At 40.1% G+C, this 22,817-nt stretch overlaps 1 protein-coding gene across 1 annotated transcript in view; it reads left to right on the top strand.

Annotated features, from left to right (window-relative positions):
* The window catches only part of ODAD1 (outer dynein arm docking complex subunit 1), a 249,453-nt gene that overhangs the window by 178,037 nt on the left and 48,599 nt on the right, over nucleotides 1–22,817 (top strand). The window contains exon 12 of the mRNA XM_053691034.1: nucleotides 17,202–17,365. Within this exon, the coding sequence (XP_053547009.1) occupies nucleotides 17,202–17,365 (164 nt within the window). The remainder of the gene's footprint in view (nucleotides 1–17,201; nucleotides 17,366–22,817) is intronic.

Here is a 22,817-nt window from a genome sequence, read left to right as displayed (position 1 = left end):
TTAAGATTCCTAGGATTCTATCCTTCCTTCAAGAAGGATTGGAAAAAGGATTATCGGCAAGTTCCCTGAAGGGACAGATTTCTGCCTTGTCGGTGTTACTTCACAAAAAACTGGCAGCTGTGCCAGATGTTCAAGCCTTTGTTCAGGCTCTGGTTAGAATCAAGCCTGTTTACAAACCTTTGACTCCTCCTTGGAGTCTCAATCTAGTTCTTTCAGTTCTTCAGGGGGTTCCGTTTGAACCCTTACATTCCGTTGATATTAAGTTATTATCTTGGAAAGTTTTGTTTTTAGTTGCAATTTCTTCTGCTAGAAGAGTTTCAGAATTATCTGCTCTGCAGTGTTCTCCTCCTTATCTGGTGTTCCATGCAGATAAGGTGGTTTTACGTACTAAACCTGGTTTTCTTCCAAAAGTTGTTTCTAACAAAAACATTAACCAGGAGATTATCGTACCTTCTCTGTGTCCGAAACCAGTTTCAAAGAAGGAACGCTTGTTGCACAATTTGGATGTTGTTCGCGCTCTAAAATTCTATTTAGATGCTACAAAGGATTTTAGACAAACATCTTCCCTGTTTGTTGTTTATTCAGGTAAAAGGAGAGGTCAAAAGGCAACTTCTACCTCTCTCTCTTTTTGGATTAAAAGCATCATCAGATTGGCTTACGAGACTGCCGGACGGCAGCCTCCCGAAAGAATCACGGCTCATTCCACTAGGGCTGTGGCTTCCACATGGGCCTTCAAGAACGAGGCTTCTGTTGATCAGATATGTAGGGCAGCGACTTGGTCTTCACTGCACACTTTTACCAAATTTTACAAGTTTGATACTTTTGCTTCTTCTGAGGCTATTTTTGGGAGAAAGGTTTTGCAAGCCGTGGTGCCTTCCATTTAGGTGACCTGATTTGCTCCCTCCCTTCATCCGTGTCCTAAAGCTTTGGTATTGGTTCCCACAAGTAAGGATGACGCCGTGGACCGGACACACCTATGTTGGAGAAAACAGAATTTATGTTTACCTGATAAATTTCTTTCTCCAACGGTGTGTCCGGTCCACGGCCCGCCCTGGTTTTTTAATCAGGTCTGATAATTTATTTTCTTTAACTACAGTCACCACGGTACCATATGGTTTCTCCTATGCTATTATTCCTCCTTAACGTCGGTCGAATGACTGGGGTAGGCGGAGCCTAGGAGGGATCATGTGACCAGCTTTGCTGGGCTCTTTGCCATTTCCTGTTGGGGAAGAGAATATCCCACAAGTAAGGATGACGCCGTGGACCGGACACACCGTTGGAGAAAGAAATTTATCAGGTAAACATAAATTCTGTTTTTTAATGGCTATTTCCTCGGCTCGAAGAGTCTCTGAGTTATCGGCCTTACATTGTGATTCTCCTTATCTGATTTTTCATTCAGACAAGGTAGTTCTGCGTACTAAACCTGGGTTCTTACCTAAGGTAGTCACTAACAGGAATATCAATCAAGAGATTGTTGTTCCATCATTGTGCCCTAATCCTTCTTCAAAGAAGGAACGACTTCTGCACAATCTGGACGTCGTCCGTGCCCTGAAATTTTATTTGCAGGCAACTAAGGATTTTCGTCAAACTTCTTCCCTCTTTGTCGTTTATTCTGGACAGAGGAGAGGTCAGAAACCTTCGGCTACCTCTCTCTCTTTTTGGCTTCGTAGCATAATACGTTTAGCCTATGAGACTGCTGGACAGCAGCCTCCTGAAAGGATTACAGCTCATTCTACTAGAGCTGTGGCTTCCACTTGGGCCTTTAAGAATGAGGCCTCTGTTGAACAGATTTGCAAGGCTGCAACTTGGTCTTCACTTCACACTTTTTCAAAATTTTACAAATTTGACACTTTTGCTTCTTCGGAGGCTGTTTTTGGGAGAAAGGTTCTACAGGCAGTGGTTCCTTTCGTGTAAAGATCCTGCCTGTCCCTCCCGTCATCCGTGTACTTTAGCTTTGGTATTGGTATCCCATAAGTAATGGATGACCCGTGGACTGACTACACTTAACAGGAGAAAACATAATTTATGCTTACCTGATAAATTCCTTTCTCCTGTAGTGTAGTCAGTCCACGGCCCGCCCTGTTTTTTACGGCAGGTCTAAATTTTAAATTAAACTCCAGTCACCACTGCACCCTATAGTTTCTCCTTTCTCGTTTGGTTTCGGTCGAATGACTGGGTATGACGTAGAGGGGAGGAGCTATATAGCAGCTCTGCTTGGGTGATCCTCTTGCACTTCCTGTTAGGGAGGAGATATAATCCCATAAGTAATGGATGACCCGTGGACTGACTACACTACAGGAGAAAGGAATTTATCAGGTAAGCATAAATTATGTTTTTTTATTCTTCTATCAAGAGTTTGTTATTTTAAAATAGTGCCATCTTGTACTATTTACTCTGCAGCAGAAAGTGAAGAAGATTTCTGCCGAGAGGAATATGATTTTAGCACCAGTAACTATAATCCATTGCTGTTCCCACGCAGGACTGTTGAAACCAGAGAACTTCAGTTGGGGGGAACAGTTTGCAGGCTTAACTGCTTCAGGTATGATCAGTCATTTTTCTAACAAGACCTAGTAATGCTAGAAGATTGTCAGCAATCCCCTCTGGGATAGGTAAGCCATTTTTCTTAGACTCTGTATAAAATTATGGCTTATATTAAGGGCTCTATGCTGGTTGACACTATGGTGGGCTAAATTGATTGCTTTTTAGCATGTTTTTCACTATAAATAAGGTGTTTTTTCAGACTTTAAAACACTTTTGGGGTTTAATTTGCGCCTGGCACTCATTTGGACACCTAATCTAGTCAGAAAGGCCCCTCCACTCTGGAATGAAGAGGCCTCATTTTCATGCCTCAATTGCACAGTTTTGCTTAGGCAGTTCATGCAGCTTCACGTGGGGAGTCCGGAGGCTTCAGGAAGGGCTCCAGGGAAGCTTATATTCTTACCAAAATAACCCTAAGGAAGGTAAAAGCCACAGGGCAAGCTGTGGCAGAGTACTGTAGTGTGTTAACCGGTTAACTGCTGTTATTAGCTCCGGTTTGGGCATTAAGGGGTTAATTGGTCTGAAAATTTGTGTGCAACCTTTTCAAAGCATTATGACACTGTGGTGAAAATTTCATAAAAATCGGATGTGTTTTTGATGGTTTTTTGATGTTTCAGTAATCAAGTGTGCACTTTTATTATTTAAAGAGACAGTAACGTTTTTGTCAAAAATAAATTTTATTGCATTGAAGTTACTTTTAAGTCTGTTAAACATGTCTGAACCTTCAGATAGTCTATGTTCTGTATGTTCAAAGGCCAAGGTGGTTCCCCCATTAAATTTATGTGTGAAGTGTGCCATAGCGTCCAAACAGCTTAAGGACCGTACAATTACACTTAAAGATATAGCCCAAGATGATTCTTTAGCTGAAGGTAGTGAGGATAGCTCACTATCCTCTCCTTCTGTGTCAACACCAGCTATGCCCGTGCAAGCGATGCCCAGTACATCTAGCGCGCCAATTGCTATTACTATGCAACAGTTAGCAACAGTAATGGATAATTCTCTCGCAGCATTTTTATCCAAACTGCCAGCTTTTCCTAGGAAGCGTGATTGCTCAGTTTTAAATACAGAAAATGAGCAAGCAGACGCAGAGGATAATTTATCTGTAGTGCCCTCACATCAATTTGACTTGGCGGTGAGGGAGGGCCTGTCTGAGGGAGAAATTTCTGACACAGGAAAAGTTTCTCAGCAGGCAGTGCCTGATACCATAGTATTTAAATTTAAGCTTGAACACCTCCGTGCTCTACTTAAGGAGGTCCTAGCTACTCTTGATGATTGTGACCCTTTGGTGGTCCCAGAAAAATTGTGTAAAATGGATAAATTCTTAGAGGTCCCAGTACACACTGATGCGTTTCCGATACCTAAGAGGGTGGCGGATATAGTGAATAAGGAGTGGGAGAAGCCAGGTGTACCTTTTGTTCCCCCCTCCTATATTTAAGAAAATGTTCCCCATTGTTGACCCCAGAAGGCACGCGTGGCAGACGGTCCCTAAGGTAGAGGGGGCAGTTTCAATGCTAGCTAAGCGCACAACTATACCAATAGAAGACAGTTGCGCTTTCAAAGATCCTATGGATAAAAAATTAGAAGGTTTACTTAAGAAAATTTTTGTTCAACAAGGTTTTCTTCTTCAACCAATTTCTTGCATTATTCCTGTAACCACTGCAGCTGCTTTTTGGTTTGAGGAATTAGAAAACTCGCTCCAGAAGGAGACTTCTTATGATGAAGTCATGGATAGAATTCACGCCCTGAAGTTGGCTAATTCTTTCATTACAGATGCCGCTTTTCAGTTAGCTAAATTAGTGGTGAAAAATTCTGGTTTCGCAATAGTGGCGCATAGGGCGCTTTGGCTAAAATCGTGGTCGGCGGATGTGTCGTCCAAAACAAAATTGCTTAATATTCCTTTCAAGGGTAAGACCCTATTCGGGCCAGAGTTGAAAGAAATTATTTCAGATATCACTGGGGGAAAGGGCCATGCCCTTCCACAGGATAGACCTTTCAAAGCTAAAAATAAGTCTAATTTTCGTTCCTTTCGCAATTTCAGGAACGGACCGGCTTCTACCTCTACAGCCACTAGGAGAGAGGGTAACGCACCCCAGCCCAAACCAGCATGGAAACCATTGCAAGGCTGGAACAAGGGTAAACAGGCCAAAAAGCCTGCTGCTGCTACCAAGACAGCATGAAGGGGTAGCCCCCGATCCGGGACCGGATCTAGTAGGGGGCAGACTTTCTCTCTTTGCTCAGGCCTGGGCAAGAGATGTTCCGGACCCCTGGGCACTAGAAATTGTCTCTCAGGGGTATCTTCTAGAATTCAAGGACCTTCCTCCAAGGGGAAGGTTCCACATGTCTCGCTTATCTTTAGACCAGATAAAGAGATAGGCATTCTTACATTGCGTAGAAGACCTTTTAACAATGGGAGTGATAAACCCAGTTCCAACAGCAGAACAAGGACTGGGATTTTACTCAAACCTGTTTGTAGTTCCCAAAAAGGAAGGAACTTTCAGGCCAATTCTGGATTTAAAGATCCTAAACAAATTCCTCAGAGTTCCATCATTCAAAATGGAAACCATTCGGACAATTTTACCAATGATCCAGGAGGGTCAATATATGACTACCGTGGACTTAAAGGATGCGTACCTGCATATTCCTATCCACAAAGATCACCATCAGTTTCTGAGGTTCGCCTTTCTGGAAAAGCATTACCAGTTCGTGGCTCTTCCCTTCGGATTGGCCACTGCTCCCAGAATTTTCACAAAGGTGCTAGGGTCCCTTCTAGCGGTGCTAAGGCCAAGGGGCATTGCAGTAGCACCTTACTTAGACGACATTTTAATACAGGCGTCGTCCTTTCACAAAGCAAGGGCTCATACGGACATTGTTCTAGCCTTTCTAAGGTCTCACAGGTGGAAGGTGAACATAGAAAAAAGTTCTCTGTCCCCGTTCACAAGGGTTCCCTTCCTGGGAACAATAATAGACTTGGTAGAAATTAAAATCTTTCTGACAGAGGTCAGGAAATTAAAACTTTTGAACACTTGTCGAGTTCTTCAATCCATTCCTCAACCCTCCATAGCTCAGTGCATGGAGGTAATAGGACTAATGGTTGCGGCAATGGACGTGGTTCCTTTTGCTCGAATTCATTTAAGACCATTGCAACTGTGCATGCTCAAACAATGGAATGGAGATTATGCAGATTTCTCTCCCCAGATTCAGATGGACCAGCAAACCAGAGACTCACTCCTCTGGTGGTTGTCTCAGGATCACCTGTCTCAGGGAATGAGTTTCCGAAGACCGGAGTGGATCATTGTCACGACCGACGCCAGCCTCTTAGGCTGGGGCGCGGTCTGGAAGTCCCTGAAGGCTCAGGGTCTAAGGTCTCGGGAAGAATCTCCTCTCCCGATAAACATTTTGGAATTGAGAGCGATATTCAATGCACTCCAGGCATGGCCTCAACTAGCGGAGGCCAAATTCATCAGATTTCAGTCGGACAACATGACGACTGTAGCGTACATCAATCATCAGGGGGGAACAAAGAGTTCCCTGGCGATGAGGGAGGTATCCAAGATCATCAAATGGGCAGAGGATCACTCCTGCCATCTATCAGCAATTCACATCCCAGGAGTGGACAACTGGGAAGAGGATTATCTGAGTCGTCAGACTTTCCATCCGGGGGAGTGGGAACTCCACCCGGAGGTTTTTGCTCAGCTGACCCAGCTATGGGGCATTCCAGATCTGGATCTGATGGCGTCACGTCAGAACTCCAAAGTTACACGTTACGGGTCCAGGTCCAGGGATCCCAAGGCGACATTGGTAGATGCCTTAGTAGCGCCTTGGTCGTTCAATCTAGCTTATGTCTTTCCACCGTTTCCCCTTCTCCCCCGGCTAATAGCCAGGATCAAACAGGAGAAGGCTTCAGTAATTCTGATAGCTCCTGCGTGGCCACGCAGGACTTGGTATGCAGACCTGGTGAATATGTCATCGGTTCCACCATGGAAGCTGCCTTTGAGGCAGGACCTTCTAATTCAAGGTCCATTCGAACATCCAAACCTAGTTTCTCTGCAACTGACTGCTTGGAGATTGAACGCTTGATTCTAGCTAAGCGTGGGTTTTTCGGAATCAGTTATAGATACTCTGATCCAGGCTAGAAAGCCTGTCACCAGGAAAATTTACCATAAGATATGGCGGAAATATCTTTGCTGGTGCAAATCCAAGGGTTACTCATGGAGTAAGATTAGGATTCCAAGGATACTATCTTTTCTCCAAGAAGGATTGGAGAAAGTTCTGTCAGCTAGTTCTTTAAAGGGACAGATATCTGCTCTGTCTGTTTTGTTACACAAGCGTCTGGCAGCCATGCCAGATATTCAGGCGTTTGTACAGGCTTTAGTCAGAATCAAGCCTGTCTACAGACCTGTGGCTCCTCCATGGAGTCTAAATTTAGTTCTTTCAGTTCTTCAAGGGGTTCCGTTTGAACCTCTACATTCCATAGATATTAAGTTACTATCTTGGAAAGTTTTGTTTTTAGTAGCTATTTCTTCTGCTAGAAGAGTTTCTGAATTGTCTGCTTTGCAGTGTAATTCACCCTATCTGGTGTTTCATGCAGATAAGGTCATTTTACGTACCAAACCTGGTTTTCTTCCAAAAGTGGTTTCCAATAAGAATATCAACCAGGAAATAGTTGTTCCTTCTCTGTGTCCTAATCCAGTTTCTAACAAGGAACGTCTGTTACACAATCTTGATGTGGCTGAAAAGCATCATCCGGTTGGCTTATGAGACTGCTGTAAGGCAGCCTCCTGAACGAATTACAGCTCACTCTACTAGAGCTGTGGCTTCCACATGGGCTTTCAAGAATGAGGCTTCTGTTGAACAGATTTGTAAGGCAGCGACTTGGTCTTCACTGCATACGTTTGCCAAATTTTACAAATTCGATACTTTTGCTTCTTCGGAGGCTATTTTTGGGAGAAAGGTTTTGCAAGCAGTGGTGCCTTCCGTTTAGGTTACCTGACTTGTTCCCTCCCTTCATCCATGTCCTAAAGCTTTGGTATTGGTTCCCACAAGTAAGGATGAAGCCGTGGACCGGATACACCAATGTAGGAGAAAACAGAATTTATGTTTACCTGATAAATTTCTTTCTCCTACGGTGTATCCGGTCCACGGCCCGCCCTGGCATTTTGGTCAGGTTTAAATTTATTTTTTGTAAACTACAGTCACCACTGCACCCTATGGTTCTCCTTTTTCTCCTAACCGTCGGTCGAATGACTGGGGGGGCGGAGCCTGAGGGGAGCTATATGGACAGCTCTGCTGTGTGCTCTCTTTGCCACTTCCTGTAGGGATTGAGAATATCCCACAAGTAAGGATGAAGCCGTGGACCGGATACACCGTAGGAGAAAGAAATCAGGTAAACATAAATTCTGTTTTTTTCACTATATAAAGTGTTTTCAAGCCTGTTTGTGGTCATTACTAGCCTGTTTAACATGTCTGACATTGAGGAAAGTCAATGTTCAATGTGTTTGGAAGCCATTGTGGAACCCCCACTTAAAATGTGTCCCTGATGCACTGAAAGGGCAATAAATTGCAAAGAACATATTTTAGCTGATAAAAGTATGTTGCAGGATGATTCTCAGTCAGAAGAGAATCAGGTTATGCCATCTAATTCTCCCCAAGTGTCACAACCATTAACGCCCGCACAAGTGACGCCAAGTACTTCTAGTGCGTCTAATTCTTTCACCCTGCAAGATATGGCCACAGTTATGAATACTACCCTCACAGAGCTTTTATCTAAACTGCCTGGGTTGCAGGGGAAGAGCAGTAGGTCCAGTGTGAGAGTAAATGCTGAGCCCTCTGACGCTTTATTAGCCATCTCCGATGTACCCTCACAATGTTCTGAGTTGGCGGTGAGGGAATTGCTGTCTTAGGGTGAGCTTTCTGATTCAGGAAAGATGTTCCCTCAGACAGATTCAGATATGAAGGCTTTGGTTAGAATTAAGCCTGTGTTTAAACCTGTTGCTCCGCTATGGAGTTTAAATTTAGTTCTCAAAGTTCTTCAAGGGGTTCTGTTTGAACCGATGCATTCCATAGATATTAAGCTTCTATCTTGGAAAGTTCTGTTTTTAGTTGCTATCTCTTCGGCTCGAAGAGCTTCTGAATTATCTGCATTGCAATGCGACTCGCCTTATCTTGTTTTTCATTCTGATAAGGTGGTTTTGCGTACCAAACCTGGATTCCTTCCTAAGGTTGTTACTAATAAGAATATTAATCAGGAAATTGTTGTTCCTTCCCTGTGTCCTAATCCTTCCTCTAAGAAGGAGCGTCTGTTGCATATCTTGGACGTGGTTCGTGCTTTGAAGTTTTACTTGCAAGCGACCAAAGATTTCTGTCAAACATCTTCTCGGCTTGTTGTCTATTCTGGAAAACGTAGAGGTCAAAAAGCTATGGCTACCTCTCTTTCTTTTTGGCTGAAAAGCATCATCCGTTTGGCATACAAGACTGCTGGACAGCAGCCTCCTGAAAGGATTACAGCTCACTCTACTAGAGCGGTGGCTTCCACATGGGCTTTTAAAAATGATGCTTCTGTTGAACAGATTTGTAAGGCTGCGACTTGGTCTTCACGTCAATACAAATTTGATACTTTTGCTTCTTCAGAGGCTATTTTTGGGAGAAAAGTTCTTCAAGCAGTGGTGCCTTCTGTTTAGCCATCTGTCTTGTCCCTCCCGTTCATCCGTGTCCTGTAGCTTTGGTATTGTATCCCACAAGTATAGGATGAATCCGTGGACTTGTCGTATCTTACAGAAGAAAAGTAAATTAATGCTTACCTGATAAATTGATTTCTTCTATGATACGACGAGTCCACGGCCCGCCCTGTCAATTTAAGACAGATTATATTTTTTTGATTTAAAACTTCAGTCACCTCTGCACCTTTTAGTTTCTCCTTTTTCTTCCTGTACCTTCGGTCGAATGACTGGGGGGTGGAGTTAAGGGAGGAGCTATATAGACAGCTCTGCTGTGGTGCTCTTTGCCACTTCCTGTTAGCAGGAGGATAATATCCCACAAGTAAAGGATGAATCCGTGGACTCGTCGTATCATAGAAGAAATCAATTTATCAGGTAAGCATAAATTTACTTTTTTACATGCATCAGGTTAGAGCACGAATGAAAACTTTACTTTAAACTTGTAATACGAGCGCTACCTTACGCACGCAAAAAGCTTACTCCTAGCGGCGTTAGCGCTTGAGCGGGAGCATTAAATAAAGCTTTGCAAGCATAGTAAAAATAAAGGACGATTGATTCCTTATTTGACTCCTTTACTTGTAATTTAACTTTGAAAAACTGTTTCAACTCTCTTCAGAGGGACTAGAATGCATTCTGAATGCTTAAGTTTGCTGACATTTGCTTTACCCTTTAACATGCTACACAGTGGTTGCTTTGATCAGTGTAGGGCTTTGTGTGACTCTTACTTGCCAGAGCAGTAGACCAGATAAACATAACCAGGAGGCTTTTCAAGTGACCTAGAATTACCTTGAATTGCACAAATACTGCAAATTGTGCTGACAAAATGACAGTTTTGTGTGCTTATTCAGCATTTTGGGCATGGTCCTAGAGTAATACAATAACTCAATATATAACTGCACCTAGACCCCACCTCTATAAAGGCTTTTGACTAGGGTGACCATATTGCCACTTTAAAAAGGGACACATATGAAAAATACTTATGTCAGGGTTCTTATACAAAACATTTCTTTAAACAGCACTGAAAACAGCCCTGACATAAGTATTTTTCATATGTGTCCCTTTTTAAAGCGGCAATATAGTCACCCTACTTATGACTGACTGGAATATTATTGAAAGGTTATTTCTCTGTCCATCTAGCTAGACATAAAGATATACAGACATAGATACATAGATAGATAATATACATGCATTCTATCCATGCCCATTTAAGTTTAAAGCACAGAATATTTCATTGAAATTAAAACAAAGGTAGGCTTTATTATTTACACATTGGGGCATGTTTATCAAAGCGTCAATCTAAGTGCATTCGCCGGCTTCAATGCGCTCGCCAGACATGGCTGACACAGATCCACATACGATCCCCTTATTTGTAAAAAAACCCAGTCAAAAACACGCGCGTCAAGTACGGCGCGATGAACATCGGACTGTTGTTAACTAACAGTCATTGCTGACGCAGTTATTCAGGTTTTTCCCAACTTTATTTATACCATTTCATTACTGTCCATGAACAAACTCAGTCCTCTAAAGCTAATATTTTATTTTTAATCTGTTAATGTCCAAGAAATAGATTGATTTATACCTCAACAAACAATATCTCATAGAAAGTTATTTTTATATTTATTTGTTATGATACTTTCACATAAATGAATGTGTATTTGTATTTCTAGAAGTCATGATATGCTTTTATCTCATGTTTTTTTTTTTATAAAGGATTATTAATGCTAGAATTTGTATATCTTTGCACATACTTGTGTGTGTGTGTATATATATATATATATATATATATATATATATATATGTGTGTGTGTGTGTGTTTGTGTGTTATGACAGAAATCTTTTGCAAACATATTTACATGTCCTTAAGTTCCTTTTTTTGTTTTTAAACAATGTTGTCTGTCATATTTTTGTGTTTATTTATACCACTATATGAATATATTGTAAATGTATTATTATTCTGAGCATAAATAATTGCGAATATAGCATGTCATCAGGGTATCATATGTATTTATTTGCAATCAATGGATTTTTTAAGAGCTGGGCCAGTTTTCTCTCTGTACCTGTGTAACCCCTCCTGATTACAATCTAGTTTTAAAAACTACCCCTACACAGGTGTTATAAAATGGGCTGGCATATAAGATGACATTTCTTACTGAAAAAGAAATTCAAGAGAAGGAAGAAATACACTGAATATAGCATAACAATAAAGAGGTGATTTTAATTTCTGCTGTATCTGAATCATGACAGTCTTATGTTATGTAGGCTATCCCTTTGAGCTATCAGTTTAAGATTATATTGAATCAAACATCAATTCGAATTTTAAAATCATTGTCTAAAATATCACACTGTGTGTCCTAATGTCAGCATCAATGTTTATCTTTAATACTAATTTCACAAATACATACTTTCAAAGTATAATACACAATGTAAAAAATGGCACTTACAAGTTCTGTTTAGTGATTAATGACACAAGTATCAAGCAATTTGATTAGTTAGTGATAGTTTAAAATGTATATTTGAATCAGATTGGCTGATGTCATAAATAATGTGATTATGCATATTCCAATCAAAAGTGGTTGAAAAATTCACTAGTGTGTGGGTTGTTTAGAAGTTTGCATCAAAATTGGTGCGAAGTGGAGAGTGTGACTTGTATTATATGCCTTAAACATGATGCAAATAGAAATAAAAAGGAAGCTAGCTATATTATGTTGTGTATTTATTTCATTTTTATCTCTATATCTATTAGTGCAACAAGTTTGGGGCAAAACTTTTCAACAAATTTGGAGGAATAATATTGTCCCCTTGCTTTGTAATGAGAGACAAATTTGTAACATAATCCATAAATTGTAATGTATTTTTAATTTGTATCCCTATATCTACTAGTGCACCAAATATGGAACAATAATATTGTTTGATTTAGAAAGGGTATACAATTTTAATAGAGTTTCGAATTTACTTTTATTATGTAATATACTTAATTCTTTTGCAGCATCGAACATAAGCTTTCTGTGTTTTCAGACTCCCATTGATTTCTATGGCATCCGTGGCCTCAAGGGTGGTGGATTGAAAACTAGGTACGCTGCGTCGGAATAGATGCGAGCGTAGCTGTTAAATGTTTGATAAATTTGGAAAAGGGTCAAATAGAGTCGAATCTGAATTTGAAACATCTGTAATGACGCAAACATTGATCTGCATCGGATTGAGATCGCGGGAGCGTATATTACATCACAAATTTGACGCTTTGATAACTACAGCGGATCAATCTCGCAAAAAATACAACGTGGAATTCAAACGTATTTTCAGTTGACGCTTTGATAAATATGCCCCATTGGCATTAGAAAACAATCCACATCCGCCTGTCTTCTGACAGATCTTTATGGCTGTGCATGTTTGAATATTGAAAACTTTACAGATACCGCTGCTGTTTTTTTTTTTAAGAGGGATCTTGTTTTTCTGCTAATGAAAGATATTTTTGTTCACTTAATATTGATTTTGAACATATTGTGAAAATATAACACAATCACTGAAATAATTACAAAAGGAAGATACTTTATTAGGCTGGGAATTGTGGTCCGTTACACCTACACTGAGATATATTGATAATATGTTCCTTTAAAAGGTATACCGTATATCACTGCACACACAGGCTAAAAACTGTAAGAATGATGATGTTCTAAATGAGAAAATAAATAATCTGAAGCTCTTTGTGCTGTGCATTGAAACCTACAAACTAAAAGCAAAATATAGTGTACACAGTAAATTTGAGCCCCAGGGACAAATGCACCATACAATCAATGCAAACCTTGCTAACAGCTTGTAAGGGAGCAGTGGAATTGCCAGTGAAGATAAGCGTGCGTGGCTATAAACTTGATTCTCTTCGGCAACCCGTTAAAATATCTAGTTACTGTATGATGACATAGATTAATTTGTCTCCATCATATCTCTTCTTGAGAAACAGCATTGCATACAACACAGAGCACATTAGCTTCTGCTTTAATCTCAGATCTTTATTTTGTCAGAAGAGTAGACAGATTGTATTACATTTGTTACTCAGTCTACTATTTATTTACTGTTTCGTTAAGCATCCTCAGATTTTATTATAAAATGTTTAATTATTTATTTCATCCCCATTTCCTGTAATTTAACTCTAAAAAATATAATCTTTTTAATTCCTGTAAAAAAGTGCAGACTCCAGACTTGACACTGATATATTTTATACAGTCATTGGTTGCACACTAATGACCTGTTTATAACTGTCCCTAATTGGCCTCAGTAGACAAACCTAGGTTACAAGATGGTGGTGTCGATTGTTTTAAACCTCTATACACTCAACATATGTTTTAATATTTAAGCAACTAATATAGTAATTGATCACAATCTTTCTGTCTTTTTGTTCCAATGTTGGAAAAATGGGAACGGATATTTTTTTTTCCATTAGCAAAGTGATCACATTCTTTCAGAGACAAAAACAGACTGATGCCGATAATGGATGCATATCACTGACATACTAAATAGTTAAAGGGGGTAATGGAGTCTATGGGGCAAATTTATCATATGTCGGGAGGACATGATTCGCTGTAGCACACGCTGTCAGCATTTAACATTGCACAAGCATTTCTAGTGAAATGCTTGTGCAATGCCACCCCCTGCACATTCACGGCCAATCGGCTGCTAGCAAGGGGTATCAATCATCCCAAGCTGGATGATTGCAGTCCACCAACCTAAAAGGTGCATTGCCATACTGACGCAATACTGCTTCTTAGCTTCTGTTTCCGTCAAGCCGTAAACTACGGGTGTAGATAGCAGCATCCGCTGCTTGTTAAATCTACCCCATGTCTGTGTTTTGCAGTTGGATAGAGGGTTCTTTATAATGTTTTAAACAATTAATGTATGGGCATGATGCCTATAATGAGCATGTTTGAGCAATGATGTTTTGAAAACTTATTGGGGTCAATTTACTAATGTGCGAGCGGACATGATACAATGTAGCGTATCATGTCCGCTGCACATCGATAAATGCCAACAGCATATGCTGTTGGCATTTATCATTGCACAAGCATTTCTAGTAAAATGCTTGTGCAATGCCACCCCCTGCACATTCGCGGCCAATCGGCTGCTAGCAAGGGGTGTCAATCATCCCAAGCTGGATGATTGCAGTCTGCCAACCTAAAAGGTGTATCGCCATACTGACGCAATACTGGTACAATACTGCCCCCTTCAGATTCGCTGCCAATGGGCCGCTAGCAGGGGATGTCAATCACCCAATCGCATCCGATCGGGTTTATTTCTGTCCGCCGCCTCAGAGCAGGCAGACAGGTTATAACTTCTGGTTATAACTTCTCAGAGCAGGCAGACAGGTTATAACTTCTGTTTCCGGCGAGCCTTCGGAGCTTGATAAATTGACCCCAATATGTTAAAGTTTTTTTTTTAAATTAATTAAATACTCTCACTGAAAAAAACAAGATTTCCAGACCTCACTCTCACTGAAAGACCAAGATTTCCAGACCTCACTCTCACTGAAAAGACCAAGATTTCTAGACCTCACTCTCACTGAAAGACTAAGATTTCCAGACCTTACTCTCACTAAACAGACTGAGATATTTAGACCTCACTATGACTGAACAAACCGAGATTTCCAGACCTCGCTCTCACTGAACAGAATGAGATTTCCAGATTTCACTCTCACTGAGCAGACCAAGATTTCCAAACTTCACCCTCACTGAACAGACTGAGATTTCCAGACCTCACTCTCACTCAAAAAAAAAACAAGATTTCGAGACCTCAGTTTACTGAAAGACCAAGATTTCCAGACCTCACTCTCACTGAAAAGACCAAGATTTCCAGACCTCACTCTCACTGAAAAGACCGAGATTTCCAGACCTCACTCTCACTGAAAAGACCGAGATTTCCAGACCTCACTCTCACTGAAAAGACCGAGATTTCCAGACCTCACTCTCACTGAAAAGACCGAGATTTCCAGGCCTCACTCTCACTGAAAAGACCAAGATTTCCAGACCTCACTCTCACTGAAAAGACCGAGATTTCCAGACCTCACTCTCACTGAAAAGACCGAGATTTCCAGGCCTCACTCTCACTCAAAAAAAACAGTTTACTGAAAGACCAAGATTTCCAGACCTCACTCTCACTGAAAAGACCAAGATTTCCAGACCTCACTCTCACTGAAAAGACCGAGATTTCCAGACCTCACTCTCACTGAAAAGACCGAGATTTCCAGGCCTCACTCTCACTCAAAAAAAACAAGATTTCGAGACCTCAGTTTTACTGAAAGACCAAGATTTCCAGACCTCACTCTCACTGAAAAGACCAAGATTTCCAGACCTCACTCTCACTGAAAAGACCGAGATTTCCAGGCCTCACTCTCACTCAAAAAAAAACAAGATTTCCAGACCTAATTCTTACTAAAAAGACCAAGATTTCAGACCACACTCTCACTGAACAGACCGAGTTTCCAGGCCTCACTCTCACTGTATAGAACTGGGTTTCTCTGCCGCATTTCTATAACTGTAAGAAGATTTCAGTTTTAAACAAAAAAACTAAATGGCAAATACTCCTGATCAGGAAGATGCCATTGCAGAGAGAAACCCTGATCCTAAAGACAATACTGTACTTTCCAATCTGAACATTTTGAGTATGAAATAAAAGCAGATATTAAGAGCGCAATTGCTAAACACCATTTCTTGTAGTTGCAGTAATTATTTCCATTTTCTCTTGTTTCTTGCTGATCTCGCTAGTCTTGGAATACTGTCAAGCATGTAGAAGTCCAGTTTTGCTCATTTTTTAACACCCTTTGTGTGTTGAATTTAATGTGTTCATTTTGTTGCCAAAATAAAGTGCAAAACCCATGGTTGGGAGGATTGTGATAGGTGAAGCCTTTGCTATGCAAGCATTGTATGGGTGATTTTCCTGCTATGCGCTGGGATCTGATCCAAACTTTACCCAATACGTAAATATTGTTATCGCTTGTATTGTGATCACTCAGAATAAAAAAAACAAAACATTGATCTGAAGCTGAAAAAGCATCGATAAACAGGATTGGAAAGACTGGAGTCAACACCATAATTAAAAACAAAACAAATTAATATTATTCACAAGCTAATCTTTGCTTTTTTATGTCTAGCCTTTATTTAGAGTTTCATGTCCCTTTAAGTAAAAACTGATTATGTACAACTGACTTCCTATACTCTATTCTCACTGGTTGATGGGGACAACTACAACATAAAAAATTGATGTACTCAGCACAGGTTTTTTTGCTGTTGTTGTCGTTTTTCCAAAAAGCAAAGCTATATAAGCATTCTCTTATATGGCCTGATATTCAAAGCCTTGCCGCTTAGGTGAGATGATTTAAGACGTCTCGTCGGTATGGGGATGCACTTAAAAAAATTAATTTAGAAGCACAAATTTTATTTTGAGAAATGTTTATGTTGCTATGTAGTGTTATTTATGTGAAACAGAGACAGCTACATTACAATACAAGGTCTAAAAAAAATCCCAAAGACTTTGCGTAATTTCTCTCCATGCCGGTGAGGTATCAAACCTTTAGACAGAATAGAGAGCCAATTAGATTATCATATGGCTTTAAGTGAAAGACTTGCTGGCAGCCATAATCAATATTGAATCAGTAGTCATCATTTTATTTTTATCATTTAAAATGCCTGTTAAAACCTCAATTAAAGTCTGATATATTATTGTTTCTAATAGTTTTTGTGTGTTTTACTAGATTTGCCAGATATATTGTATGTGTCATTTCTTTGTTTTTTTGTTTTTATATTTTTAAATTTTTATGTTGTTTAATCCATTGGATTAGAATTAGGGCCTTAATTTGCCAGTAAATTGTAGATTTGTTTTTTCATGCTAGTACGATGTATCCATGTGCTAAACTATTAGTCTCTGCTGTTCTTGCTCCCTGTTAAAACAATGGCTTTTATTCACTAGGGATTGATTCCTTGTTCAAGAAGATAAATTGCGACCGCTCTATCCTGGATGAAATGTTGGGCTCTTCATCAAGCATCCGTGAAACAAACATAATGCAGTACCTCGGACTTATTGAGCAAAAAACTAATGAGATCCTGGCCATTCAATCTTTCCTTGATTCCAAGGTAGGTAGAAAAACATCATCTCTTCTAACATGCATATCATTCTGTGCAAGACTTGGTTTGAATGGATTATATTGTGTCCAGAACAAGGCATGTTTTACAAATTGATCTCAGTTTAGTTCACCCCCTGCAGTTTAACTATACAGCATGTGAATATAATGTTAGTTAAAGAATCCAATCTTACTTCGGTTGTAAAGTCATTCTGCTGAAGAGGCACAAAACATTCATTATTTGTATAGGTCAAGATGGAATACTAAAGCAGTCGGTTTCAGCACTTTAACCTTATATTTTTGTTCCAGCTTATTTGTAAATGTCCATGTAAAATGAAGACTACTAAATTTTGTTTCACTCAACATTAATATAGGCTGGCATAGCATTTTCACTAATACTAATGCATAATCAACAAATGCATAGAAAAATGTAATGCAAAATCTCTTACTCTGAATTTCAAATGAGAAGTATTTTTTTTTTTCAGATACATTTGAAATGTCTACAATTTGCCAGCCTCCTGTATCATATGACAGTCATCAACAAATCACAAATATAAACTGTGAACTCTTATACATGCTTTTTTTTTTGTATTGTGTGCAGTATCTGAATCATGAAAGAATATTTTTTTACTTTAGAGTCCCTTTAAATAAAAACAAATACATACAGGAAGGGAACAGCACTACTGAAAAGTGCACGAAGGACAAGAGACACTGCCCAGTCTCCACAGCATATACTGAATCCCAAAGACGTCCACAACACACAGAATTCTTTTTAGCACTTTATTAAGACAGTAAAATAAGCAACGTTTCGAGTACATCCCCTTAGTCATGCTGTCAAATAAATAAAAACAACACTAGCATAAGGAATAAGATTTCCATTTATGTGGTTGATTAAAAATGGAAAAAGTTATCAAATCATTTATCTAAAAAAATCCCCATAGACTTTAGTGGTGAATTTTGTAGAAAAATCGTTAGACTTTACTACAGGATTGTGATTGCCCACTTTGTTGAAAAAAATATTACTAGTGCTAATCAACATTACTGTTGGTATAATAGACCCATTTTTAAAATTGCTGTGTCTTTTCTAATTATGTTCTTCAAATACAGTGCTGCGGAATCTGTTGGCGCTCTACAAATAACCAATAATAATAATAATAATAAATACAGCAGAAATATTTGATATCTAGAACCTGTATTTCTAGATAAAAGCTACAATACATATATACAACCACGATCATTTTGAAAATGGCAACCCAAATAAGTATAGTAGTGATTTTTAGTTCTGAGTCCTATAAATCCATGAGGACTTAGTACTCCATTTATAAAGCTGAGGATGCAGCTTGTGAGCCATTGAGGAGCAGGATTGCTAATGCAAACCAGGAACTGCAAGTTAAGAAGTAGCTGTCTTTAGACCGCTCCTTCCTAACTTCTTGTGGCAGAAGGAATTAAAAGGAGGAAGATACTAGAGTCAACACTGCAGTATAATTTGTACTTTTAAAGGGACATTAAACTCAAAATATATGCTACAAAAAATAAATGTGTTAATTGTAGTGTAAACATTTTCAAATTATTTATTTGCTTACTTTTCCTGTAATTTAAATCTAATATTTTAGTTTTTTGCTGCCCTCAGAGGGGCTGGATGACATTTCTTTTAATTAAGGATTCTGTCTATTTTAATGTACATGCTGCATAGTGGTTGTTACATATGTACTGGAGCTCATTTATCTCTGTCACTATTTGGCCATAGCAAAGGGGATAAAATAAACACTTAATAGGCCTTTCAAGAGTTGTGCCATTAGACTGCAAAGTTTGCAAAGAAAAACATAATTTATGCTTACCTGATAAATTCCTTTCTTCTGTAGTGTGATCAGTCCACGGGTCATCATTACTTCTGGGATATTAACTGCTCCCCTACAGGAAGTGCAAGAGGATTCACCCAGCAGAGCTGCATATAGCTCCTCCCCTCTACGTCACTCCCAGTCATTCGACCAAGGACCAACGAGAAAGGAAAAGCCAAGGGTGAAGTGGTGACTGGAGTATAAATTAAAAAATATTTACCTGCCTTAAAAACAGGGCGGGCCGTGGACTGATCACACTACAGAAGAAAGGAATTTATCAGGTAAGCATAAATTATGTTTTCTTCTGTTAAGTGTGATCAGTCCACGGGTCATCATTACTTCTGGGATACCAATACCAAAGCAAAAGTACACGGATGACGGGAGGGATAGGCAGACTCTTTATACAGAAGGAACCACTGCCTGAAGAACCTTTCTCCCAAAAATAGCCTCCGATGAAGCAAAGGTGTCAAATTTGTAAAATTTGGAAAAAGTATGAAGCGAAGACCAAGTTGCAGCCTTGCAAATCTGTTCAACAGAGGCCTCATTCTTGAAGGCCCAAGTGGAAGCCACAGCTCTAGTAGAATGAGCTGTAATTCTTTCAGGGGGCTGCTGTCCAGCAGTCTCATAAGCTAAACGAATTATGCTACGAAGCCAAAAAGAAAGAGAGGTAGCGGAAGATTTTTGACCTCTCCTCTGCCCAGAGTAAATGACAAACAGAGAAGACGTTTGTCGGAATTCCTTAGTTGCCTGCAAGTAAAATTTTAGAGCCCGGACTACATCCAGGTTGTGCAGTAGACGTTCCTTCTTTGAAGAAGGATTTGGGCATAAAGAAGGAACAACAATCTCTTGATTGATATTCCTGTTAGTAACTACCTTAGGTAAGAACCCAGGTTTAGTACGCAGGACTACCTTATCCGAATGAAAAATCAAATAAGGAGAATCACAATGTAAGGCTGATAATTCAGAGACTCTTCGAGCCGAGGAAATAGCCATTAAAAATAGAACTTTCCAAGATAACAACTTTATATCAATGGAATGAAGGGGTTCAAACGGAACGCCCTGTAAAACATTAAGAACAAGGTTTAAACTCCATGGTGGAGCAACAGTTTTAAACACAGGCTTAATCCTGGCCAAAGCCTGACAAAAAGCCTGGACGTCAGGAACTTCTGACAGACGTTTGTGTAACAGAATGGACAGAGCTGAGATCTGTCCCTTTAATGAACTAGCAGAAAAACCCTTTTCTAAACCTTCTTGTAGAAAAGACAATATCCTAGGAATCCTAACCTTACTCCAAGAGTAACCTTTGGATTCACACCAATGTAGGTATTTACGCCATATCTTATGGTAAATCTTTCTGGTAACAGGTTTCCTAGTCTGTATTAAGGTACTAATAACTGACTCAGAAAACCCACGTCTTGATAAAATTAAGCGTTCAATTTCCAAGCAGTCAGCTTCAGAGAAGTTAGATTTTGATGTTTGAAGGGACCCTGTATCAGAAGGTCCTGTTTCAGAGGTAGAGACCAAGGCGGACAGGATGACATGTCCACCAGGTCTGCATACCAAGTCCTGCGTGGCCACGCAGGTGCTATTAGAATCACTGATGCTCTCTCTTGTTTGATTCTGGCTATCAATCGAGGAAGCAACGGGAAGGGTGGAAACACGTAAGCCATCCTGAAGTCCCAAGGTGCTGTCAGAGCATCTATCAGGACTGCTCCTGGATCCCTGGATCTGGACCCGTAACGAGGAAGCTTGGCGTTCTGTCGATATTAAACAGCTTTATGTCTTTCTTACAGTGTAATTCTAGTGAAGTACCATTCTCCCAGAATACTGAAGTGTAAAGTATACATACATGACATTATATCGGTATGGCAGGATTTTCTCATCAATTCCATTGTCAGAAAATAAAAACTGCTACATACCTCTATGCAGATTCATCTGCCCGCTGTCCCCTGATCTGAAGTTTACCTCACTCCTCAGATGGCCGAGAACAGCAATATGATCTTAACTACTCCGGCTAAAATCATAGCAAAACTCTGGTAGATTCTTCCTCAAACTCTGCCAGAGAGGTAATAACACACTCCGGTGCTATTTTAAAATAACAAACTTTTGATTGAAGATATAAAACTAAGTATAATCACCATAGTCCTCTCACACGACCTATCTAGTTGCTGGGTGCAAGAGAATGACTGGGAGTGACGTAGAGGGGAGGAGCTATATGCAGCTCTGCTGGGTGAATCCTCTTGCACTTCCTGTAGGGGAGCAGTTAATATCCCAGAAGTAATGATGACCCGTGGACTGATCACACTTAACAGAAGAAATTATGGTTTTAAATGTGTTTAAACTATTTAGTTTGTATGCTGCTTTGTATGCTCTGAGGCTGCGGACAGAAATTAACCAGATCGAATATGATCGGGTTGATTGACACCCCCTGCTAGCGGCCGATTGGCCGCGAATCTGCAGGGGGCGGTATTGCACCAGCAGTTCACAAGAACTGCTGGTGCAATGATAAATGTCGATAGCGTATGCTGTCGGCATTTATGGATGTGCAGCGGACATGATCCGCTATATCAAATCATGTCCGCTCGCACCATAGTAAATAGACCACACTACCTCTATCCCATAAGTTCCTGTTAAACTGCTGAGGGTAGCAAGCATGCCTTTAACTCTACTATTTGTGCTATACTATAGCAGCAATAGTAATCACTCTGTTAGCCTATTTATATGTGTATTTCTTTCTAATGACACAATGAGTCCACGGATCATCTAATTACTATTGGGAATATCACTCCTGCCCAGCAGGAGGCGGCAAAGAGCACCACAGCAAAGCTGTTAAATATCACCTCCCTTCCCTCCCACCCCAGTCATTCTCTTTGCCTACGTTAGAGCAAGGAAGTGGTAAACTTAGGTGTTAGTAAAAGATCTTCAATCAAAAGTTTATTATTTTTTAAGTAGTACAAGATTGTGCTGCTTTGTTCTAGGGTGTAGCCGTAGTCCATATCAGTCTCTTCAGTAGAGCAGTGGTGGCTTTAGAGCAATGGGAACTTGTGGGACATAATTCTCACTGCGCCTCCCCTGTAATTTATGCTGCCCTAATCCTGATAGTCTGAATAGCATTACTCAGACCTTATCTTTTATCCACAGGGCTATGTGAGGGAGAGAACCTCTCAAACCTGGTGAGCTGCCTTGCTGTCTGGCAGATTTAAGAGAAAAGTGCTGACTTTTATTCTGGGTCTGGGTAATAGGATCTCAGAGAAAGTGGAGCACTTTATTTACTTGGGAAAAAGACCTCCTATAGATAAAAGGAGACTTTATGGCAGCACTTTTTACGCAGGCACGGGCGGTTAGCTAAATAGATAGAAGGCTCTGTGTATAGTGGTTTTTCACTACTCCCGGTGGCTTAACTTTAACATAAAAAGCCGACTGGGAGATTACTTTCTGAAACGCCCACGATGGGCGGAGCTATGTGTGGCACTAATTTGGGTTGCACGCCACTTTCACAGCACTTCCTGTTGTCGGAAGGAACGAGAGGGTCATTAATAAAGTCCTCAGAGTGTTTCTTGGAAATTAAATGCTTAAACACATGCGTTAAGACCGGACAGCGCTTCATGATATCTTCTAAACAGCTGA

This window comes from Bombina bombina, chromosome 8, assembly GCF_027579735.1.
Source record: "Bombina bombina isolate aBomBom1 chromosome 8, aBomBom1.pri, whole genome shotgun sequence".
Classification (NCBI taxonomy): Eukaryota; Metazoa; Chordata; class Amphibia; order Anura; family Bombinatoridae; genus Bombina; species Bombina bombina.
This window is presented reverse-complemented; position numbering and strand designations above follow the sequence as displayed.